This window comes from Drosophila hydei, unplaced genomic scaffold, assembly GCF_003285905.1.
Source record: "Drosophila hydei strain 15085-1641.00,03,60 unplaced genomic scaffold, DhydRS2 tig00000063-arrow-pilon, whole genome shotgun sequence".
In the NCBI taxonomy this organism is placed as follows: Eukaryota; Metazoa; Arthropoda; class Insecta; order Diptera; family Drosophilidae; genus Drosophila; species Drosophila hydei.
In genome coordinates this window covers 10,041,480-10,050,954 of record NW_022045657.1, presented here as the reverse complement: position 1 = coordinate 10,050,954, position 9,475 = coordinate 10,041,480, and the positions used below count along the sequence as shown (strand labels likewise).

Here is a 9,475-nt window from a genome sequence, read left to right as displayed (position 1 = left end):
CATAAGGGTCGCCTGTGGGCGCTGTCTAGGCCAGTCGATTATCGCCCATGTAGTTATCTGGGAGCTGACTGCTGCTACTTGGCCAGCCAATATATATGACAAAGTTATGCCATATCCAATCAGTCAAACGAAAACAAAATTGCCATAAAATTATACGAAGAAAAAAACTCATTGAAGGCGTTGTTAATTACAACGTTCAATCACAATAGATAGAAATTATCGCTTTCTAATAACAACTTATGTATGTGCATATACTTAACGCTAATCACCGATCGATAATTGCCTCACAATATTGTTTGTCTGATCGTTTGATGTTATAAAATCCTAGAACACATGCCCTCAAAAACATGCAATAGCAATAGCATAACTAATACACACACACACACACAGACACGCGATTACCTGTTCGACTATACAGAACTGGCGCGATCGACACACACATTCTTGTGGCTAAATTAACAAGTTGGCTGGCGATCGCGATCGCTTCGGCACTCGTCTCGTGCCCGATCGATCGAGCCGTATCAAAAACTCGCTACTGTGTGTGTGCGAGTGTTTGTGTGTGTGCATGTGTCTGTGTCTGCAGCGGCGCATAGAAGACGGCTTGTCGCGCCCGGATGTCGCTTAGTTTGTTGCCGGCGCTTTAACCGCAAAGTAAGCGCAAAAGCGTGAAGTTGGCCCCACTGGCAAAACTAAGATCCCCTGAGTTGCTGCTATTGCTGTGAAGCGCCGCGTGTTCAATAGAACTTAGAATAGATATAAAAATATAATATTTTGAGAGGATAACGTGCTCCGTGCTCCCAAATAGTGCCGTGTGCAGTGTCGTGCCACTATATATAAATCGATATATATATAAGATAATCCAAGTACAGCAAAAGGCAAGTGCAGTAGAACTCAAAAAACCAAAGATTATTAATTATGAAAACATGTTTTAAATATGAATACGAAATGAGCTTAAAACAAAATTTCATATCAACATTGTTTCAAAACTGAGCCAGTTTTTTTTGGCTCATTGCGAAAGAGACGCGCGTGTTTGTGGACCAATTTCGAGCTCCCCGAAAATGTATTGTATACGAAAGAGAAACAACGAAGATAACTCAGCATGGGCATCTCCAAAACCAGATTACAACATAAACTAAAGTTATAGCTGTAATACACATGTCGTATAGGGGCCCGAGTCGTGAGCTGTAGCCTAGTCAATCACTGAAGTCAATCACTAATATGTAAATGGTTTTCTGTTTCTTTTTGGCGACTGATCAACGAACACAAGCGGTGGCAGATGAGGCTAAAAATGCATCGCTGATCGTTCATCGTTGATCATTGATCGTTGATTGTTGATTTACCTAGATGGGACCACGCAACAGTAACAAGTTGATGTTAATGTTGTAAATACATAGTGCAATATGCGCAGATGCCAATTTAACTTAATTTTGTGATCTTATATCATACTGAAAAGAAATTATTTCAATTTCTTTTGGACGCAATTTGGTCGAAGTTCGTGAAAAAGCTGCCAGCTAAGTGCTAAACGGCAAGATACACTGTGTGCTCAGTACGCAAATAAATACACTCATGTCTTGTATGTACCTGTATGAAATCGAAACTTTTCGGCCGGACTGTAACCAATTTCTCATATTTGTAAAATCGGCCGAATGCCCTTCAGAAAAGGTGCTGACGTCGCGTTGGTAACGCATGCGCGCAATTTATTTATTTATGATTTTATAGTTGTTGTCTTGGCGTAAACAGCACGACCGCCAACCTGACGGGCTAGTAAAATTATCTTACTATCAAACAGACAGAGAGAGAGAGAGAGAGAGTGAGTGAGAGAGAGAGAGAGGAGTGGGGAGAAGGGAGCAAAAACAAAAGCAAATAGCTAACAGACACCTCAGATCTGTGCTGCACATCCGTTCGCACGTTGGCCAAGTACTTCGCAGGGCGACACAGTTTCTTATGTGTAGCTTGTGGCCTTTTCGTTGACATCTGGCTGTGAAATTGAGTTTTTTAATTTTGCGTCCAATTGGGGTCACATGCGTCGTCGGTCACACCTTCGAGCAGAAATCATCTGCATTTCAACTTTGTTTGAGTTTCATGATTTTCTTGGCCTGTTGATTTTCAAACTCGACTTCATTTGCCTAACTGGCCATGGTCGGCGCTCAACATTTTGATAATAATGGCAAGGTGAAACGCGCCAAAGAGAGCAAGGGAAGCTGGCCGACAGAACGTCATGGCAACGATGACAGTGGCGAATATTGGAGGCCAGAAGTTTGGCTAATGTCTAAAGTACATATGAATATAAATATATAAATATACACGTGTGTGTGTGTGTATAAATTGAAAATTTTTTCTTTTCACTAACTACGTACTACGAATGACTTGGCCAATCTTAACACCCTTGGTATTGAGCAAATGATTTGTCGAAATGCAACTGCCATTGCAATAATATAAAACAATAATAATCATAATAGAGTTGATGATGATGTCGCCAACTGACGACTGTTCATTAAAAGGGCTCGAAGCTCTTGATTACGGCTGTGCTTTACCTTTGCCGTCCCCTTTGAGAAACTACTAATACTATTTTCCTTTGACTCTCGATTTAGGCATATGTCTGTGTGATAATTGATTACAGTTTCGAGTTGTTTGCATTTGGCTGTTTCGCAATTATCAGCTATTCACTGTTCACTTATGCAAATTTACAACTAGCCAATATTAAACGAAAGACTGAGGCAACGAACTCTGAACTTGCTGTGTGGGCACTATGCTAATATTGGCTAAATGTTTGCATAGAAATAAAACGCTGCCAATCATTGCGAGAACACAAATTTCACAAATTTATAATTTATATACATATTTATGTATATATTGAAAATTGAGCATATATCTAGTTATTATTTAATGACATTTACTTAGCAAAGAATTAATGCAAATTAACATTCAAATAGTTTTTGAAGGTGACAAACAAAAAATTGGTATTAACGAATTGCTTCTAATGACAGGCGGAAAAGATGAAAAAATATAAATGGAAAATTGGCATGCCAAAGGCTTGAATACCCTTGCTGACATAGAGTTCAACGCTTTTGACAGGAGTTACGTAATCATGTACTACAATTTTTAACAGACTTATACTTAAGTGCGATATTAGTTAAGCTAATTTTTTTTACGATACAATTTCGAGATGTTGTCTTAATAGAACTACATTTGTGTTTAACAAAACGCATAATTTGTGCCAGATATATTAGGAATAATATTATATACTCAACTTGTAACTGATAGTTCGTATGGCAGCTGTATGATATATAAATCAAACTAGTTTTGTTTAATCAGAAACAGATCGCGGAAGTTACAGATCAATGTCGCCTGTCGATACTTATTGCATTTGGCTTTTTGTGACAAAAGTTAGCTTAAAAAGTGATCCAAATAAGCACAAAGCAAATTAGCCTTAGGCGGCATTAGTCAAATCCTCGTTCTACGGTTATTGCAGTGAACAACCCATATAAAGCGTAGAATGAAACATAAATAAATAACATATTTAAGCACTGACTTGGCAGCTGTGAGACCTTGCATCCATTTGGAAATTTTCCAGCACATTATAAATACAATTTAGAGCTAATGTAGCAATATACTTAGCTAAAATAACTGCGATTAGATTGTTGCATTTGCTTAACCCCACACGGAAGTGCTAACACTTGACATCGTTTATGGAGCGATATATATGAGTGAAAGATATGTTTGTATTTGCGTAATTTATTACTATTTATTATACGGTTTTGTTTTTGTTTAACGTATACGCACTAGTTCAAGGCGAGGGCTGCGCACCGCAATAAAAAGAAAAAAATCTAAGCTAATCTATTTAGTAAATGCTATAAAAATCAAGTTTCAATAATACGCCGAAAATTTGCATACAAAGTTGCCATTAAAATGATTTTCTTCGTAGGCTGCTGCCAGCCAATATGGTACAAATGACGCTGTAAATAATATATGTATGATAATGTCTATATGGACTTATCTTTGGCGAACGGCCATTGGCCACACATCAAGGGGAGAGGCACAGATCGGTTTGTTTCGATTGTGTTTTGTTTCCTCAAAAATGTACGACCTTGTTGTCGGTTTATAGTGCGTTGCTAGTGCTGCTGGTTGATGTTGCTAATGCTGCTGTTGCCCATAGATCTTGAAGCATCAGCACCAATCTCAGTCTGGCCTTTTGATCGTTTCACATGCTGCTGCCGACACTGACATTGTGTCAGCTGATTAATTTTATGCTGTGCACTTGTTCATTTTGTTGACTGTTTTATTATATTATATATGCAGTTCCACACTGATTACAGGCTATCTGCGGATCACCCATTTGTTGTTATTATTGTTAATTTATTCCAAAAATTAATACCGAATGACTTGGCGACTTAGTTTATCAATAGAGAGCGACGCATGTTACATAGATGCAGCCTTCGTTTTAGCTGCTTATCAATTGAACGCTCTAAGCATTTTGTTGCCATCGAAGCGTAATGGCTGAAAGCCAATTAAAATAACGTATACGCCATGTGCGCCAGTTCCAAAACTGGAAGAATGCTTTGACTATGCATAAAAGTCTGAGGGAAAAAAATCGGAATATTAATAAGCGTGGGGTTCTTTTGTGCGAATGCGTGTCTAGAATTTATCGTTGGATCTGAAGCTGATTATCGCATAGTAAGAAGCGCTGGAGTCGTCGATGACGTCAGCAGCAGGGGCGGGCAGTTGCGTATGGTAGAAATTGCTTATTTACTTACATTTTTGAGATTAGGCAATAGCCTCGCTAATTGACAGAGCAGCCTCTAGACCGTGATCACCTCGCGCCTTGTTTGCAACATTATGCAAAACGCTTGCAAATATTTATAGAGCATCGTGTTGTGGGCTGGTTATCGCATTGGCCCTCGGGCAGCACCTTTCGAATAAGACCGGGATGAGCAAATTATAGAATTCATATGCAAAGCAGCAGCATTGACCATTTTGAAGCGCTTAAGTATTCGGGAATGGCATACACATAAACACACACACACACACAATTTGAAGCTGCTTTGCATGTGAACGTTGATCAGGTTTAGAAAATTAATAGCTAAATAAATAAATATAAAAAATTTACAGCATAAGTTCGCTGAGCTGTTTGCTTAGAATGAGCCATCAGTTTCTATATAAATGTGTGCAGCAAATAGAACATACATATACACATTGTGGACAGGTTTATACTTGGGGTATATAAAGACGAGCTCCGTCAGCGTCTCCTAAAAGGCAAGGTCCAGCCACGCAATCAAAAAATTTGGCCAAAAGCTCAATAGTAACGGGTTAATATTTAAGGCAATAAATGACATTTCGATTGCGCTGTTTGATTATGAAATACCAATTTCCAAGAATATTTAAACTGCTACAAATACTTGACTGTGAGAAGAATGAAGCTGTATATATGATGCAATATTTATAATAATTAACATTTGATTTATTTATTTTTAATTTTCTTAAATATTCAAAAATAATTTGCATTTGACTTGCATTAAAAGTGTAAAGCAAGAAAATATAAAGACCTTAGCAAACCATGAAAAACCAAGTTCAAGATATTTAGTTTAGTTTTACAAATATATCTTAATATTTATATGTTATATTCATTTATATATATTCATATTTATATATTATAAATTAATATCAATGCACTTTTTTGAAGGAAAACTTTATTTTATTTAATTACGATAAGAATTTTAGATAAGGTATTAGAGTTTGGGAAATATTAAGTTCTGTTTAGAATGGCTTACAAGAAATTTTAAGACAGCTGTAGAAATTTTAATACAGATTGAAAATTGTTAAATCGCGCTGAAGTTCAAATGTGACACAAAGCCAGTTTTCAGCATAGCTATACAAAAATAGCTTAAACACAATACGTAATCTGTATGCATATGTAGGATTCCGGTTTAGGCATAATAGCATATATTCCATTGCCAAAAAAGCCAAGTAAACACATAGAGGCGTACACTCTTATAAATAGGTATTTTCGCAACACTCAACTAACTGATTATCGATTAACTCTTGCCAAATATTATTCGAGTGCTTCGAATGCCAGAATGTGTTTGCAGCGGAACAAATTGGATCTGAGATAGGCTGCTTAATTCTGTTGATATGCGATTGAAGACCAAGCCTCGTTTTGGCAGTAGACGAAATGTAGACACAATGCACGTGTCGGATTGGGTTGAGAGCGTATAAAAACAAAGTTCTCGCGGCTTGCCAAACAAACGATGACTGGACAAAAAAATGGGGAGCAACTCGTTGCGGTTGGGTTACGGTCTAATACATTTCAGAAACAGAATGACGAGCAGTTTTGTCTGAAACGCCTGCCGAGTGTCAAGAGGCAGGTTGCAAGCGGCAAGCGGCAAGCGGCAAACAAGTGTGCCGCGTAATTAGAACGGCAGCACCAGCAGCATGATAATTCCCCAGCGAAATCAAAGAGACTTGTCACAGCTGATGTTTACACAAGATTTATGGCAATTGTTAAGTGTGCTGCGATTGCGCCATGGAACGCATTTAACTGGCATACGATGTGTGTCTTCAAAAAAGCAGTGCACACAGTTCAAGGCTGTGGCAAGCTGAACTGCGTCTGCGTGCAACTGCCACCACAAATTACCCGTCCGTTAATCACAGTGCAGCGAGCGCGTCATCGAAACAAAGGACTTGTTTCAGCTCATATCTTGTATCTAGCTAGTTTATAATTATGATGCCCTTTCTGCCACAACTGGTTTCTGCGCTCTTTGGCAACAATGCCTCGGGAGTGTCTCTCCTTGAACTATCCTGCTCCCGACGGCTCTTGCTGTTACAGTTGCTTGGGTTATTCCAGATTGCACAAAAACTAGATGACAATAAAAATCGACGTCCAGCAACAACGATGACAATTTGGTATAAGACTTCAAACCAGTTTCCAGCTCAATATCATACCCTCTGGCCATGGCAAAGGGGTAGAATGATTTTTAGCAGCCAACATGTCAGCAAATATTTATATTCTAGATGAACAGCAAAGATATCTATGATAATTGGAGTACTTCAGCAGTTATAGTTACAAACAAAGCTTCTGCTCTGCCAGCAAGGGTATTCAGTCTTCGGCATGCCAAACGCAAAAGTTAATTCGTTATTGTTTCTTCTGTTTTGTGCATCTTGCATTCCTGGCTGCGTGTAATTTTAGCCTTTAGCTTTTAAAGAGTTTCATAAAAAGTGTATAAGAAAACAGAAATTGTTTATTCTGCTGAGACAGACTTGGAGTAGAGCTTATGCACAACAATAAAAAGGGACTGATGAAGCAAAAATCAAGTAGGGTTAATGCCACAAAGCTCTGCGATGGTTTGCCTAATTTACATGTTCGTGTAATGAGCTGGCCAATGTGCAGCATAGTGCAGTAAATATATATATATATATAACCCATTCGACATTATTAAGGGGATGTTTGCTATAAATAAGCATCTGTATATATATATATAATATATATATATATATTTATATACATGAATTTCCATATATATATAAATGTTGTCAAAGCTTATTTATAGCAAACATCCCATTAATAATGTCGCATGGGTTAAGCGAGGGCGCGGCTTCGCCTTGGCGTTCGGACTTTTGTATACCTTTATGATTAACGTGCTCGTCAACTGTCTATCAGTATATCAAATAGTTTCAAAGGTGCTAATATTACAGCATTCGCTATTTGTTTTCGTTGGCTAATCTCAAGCAGAATCTGAGTCTGATTATATTTGTCTGTTCATGTATTACTTGCAGTTGGTAAAATGTCGGTCAGGCTGAACGAGACACAAACCATTGTTGACAAGATGGTCAACTTTTTTGTGGAGCACGAGGATCTGCGCACAAAGGTCTGTAAAAGCCCCTAGTCCGACCAGTTGGACGCATAAAGTCTGATCTATATATTTACAGAGCTGGTTCCTCTCGAATGCACCTGGACCGCTGTTTATGATACTCGGCGCTTACCTGTACTTCTGCCTGTATGCCGGACCGCGCTATATGCGCGATCGTAAGCCATTCGAGCTGAAGAACACGCTGCTCATCTACAATGCGGTACAGGTGCTGCTCAGCTGGGTACTCTTTTACGAGGGCTACAAGGGCGGCTGGGGTGGACACTATAACTTCAAATGCCAGCCCGTCACCTACGCCACGGATCCCATCTCCATGAGAGTAAGCTGTTGTTGAGTTAGCTAGCTGTCACCTTCTGACTTCTTGCTGTTTCTATTTAGATGGCGCGCGCTGTTTGGCTGTACTACATTGCCAAGATCACGGAGCTGCTGGACACTGTGTTCTTTGTGCTGCGCAAGAAGGATCGTCAGATTTCTTTCCTGCATCTGTACCATCACACTCTGATGCCTGTGTGTGCCTTCATCGGCGTCAAGTACTTTGCTGGCGGCCATGGCACATTGTTGGGCTTCATCAACTCCTTCATCCACATCATTATGTATGCCTATTATCTGCTGTCGGCAATGGGACCCAAAGTGCAGAAGTACCTGTGGTGGAAGAAGTACATCACTATACTGCAGATTGTAAGTTTGAAAGCCGCAAGTGTTAAACTTGATTTAATTATGCACTTATTTGTTTATCTTGCAGGTGCAATTCCTTATCATCTTCGTGCACACGCTGCAGATTCAATTCCAGCCGAACTGCAACTTCCCCAAGTCGATTGCTGCTCTGCTGACCTTCAATGCCGGCCTCTTCACCTACATGTTCAGCGCCTTCTATGTGCACAACTACAAGAAGGAGGCCAAGCAGGCAGCACAGGCCAAGCTGGCGGCACAGGCCAAGTTGGCAGTTAAACAGGAGTAGAGCAAGGATATAGTTGATGTTTTTGTTTTTTGCCTTAAGATGACGATCACCAAAGGCGAATGCGGCAATCGTTAGTTAGGTTTATAGCCTGTACATGTATACTGTAAAGAGACCCTTTTTAACGGGTATAGCACACACCCTTTTTAGGTATATAGATCAAGTTGGGTGTATGTACATTGGATATTACATTTTCTAGCTCGTAAGGTTCGTTTCGTAGTAGTATTTAAAGTCAAGTATGAGAATGTGGATCTTTGAACAGTCGCCATTGCGCAGTGCATGCACCATGCACTTGACGTATTGGGCAAGTATAATAGAACCAAATATTATAGATTAGTTCATCGATACGTATGTAGTTTTTATTTTATTGATTGGCGTGCAATAAAAATCTAAGACATACAGCAGATGGCAAAACACCAAATTGTCATTATCAGCAATTATATTTGCCATGTTTTTTTATTAATATTTTAAATTGTAAATGTTTATTTGTATAAAATATATCTATATATTTTTAAACAATAAAAAATTGAAATAAAATTGTGTGTTTCCCTTTATGCCTAAAAGTATGCTATTAAAATTGCATGAAGTAAGTCTAATAAAAAATATTTTCGCTAGATGGCGTGCTGGTGTGTGATGCAGGGTCAGCTCATTTCCGAGA

General features: G+C 38.9%; 1 protein-coding gene across 1 annotated transcript; it reads left to right on the top strand.

Annotated features, from left to right (window-relative positions):
* Positions 1-636: 636 nt before the first annotated feature.
* LOC111602732 (elongation of very long chain fatty acids protein AAEL008004) lies at positions 637-9,248 on the top strand. The gene is made up of 5 exons (XM_023319977.2): positions 637-875; positions 7,771-7,862; positions 7,924-8,181; positions 8,241-8,540; positions 8,605-9,248. The coding sequence occupies exons 2-5, from the start codon at positions 7,779-7,781 to the stop codon at positions 8,818-8,820; spliced, it is 858 nt and encodes a 285-aa protein (XP_023175745.1). The 5' UTR covers positions 637-875; positions 7,771-7,778; the 3' UTR covers positions 8,821-9,248.
* Positions 9,249-9,475: the final 227 nt, after the last annotated feature.

Bases quoted from the DNA above. Each gene is read 5' to 3' on its own strand.
- LOC111602732 (XM_023319977.2), top strand. From the start codon at position 7,779: ATGTCGGTCAGGCTGAACGAGACACAAACCATTGTTGACAAGATGGTC. The intron at 7,863-7,923 runs GTCTGTAAAAGC...ATATATTTACAG, and splicing joins ACGAGGATCTGCGCACAAAG to AGCTGGTTCCTCTCGAATGC. The intron at 8,541-8,604 runs GTAAGTTTGAAA...TTTATCTTGCAG, and splicing joins ACATCACTATACTGCAGATT to GTGCAATTCCTTATCATCTT.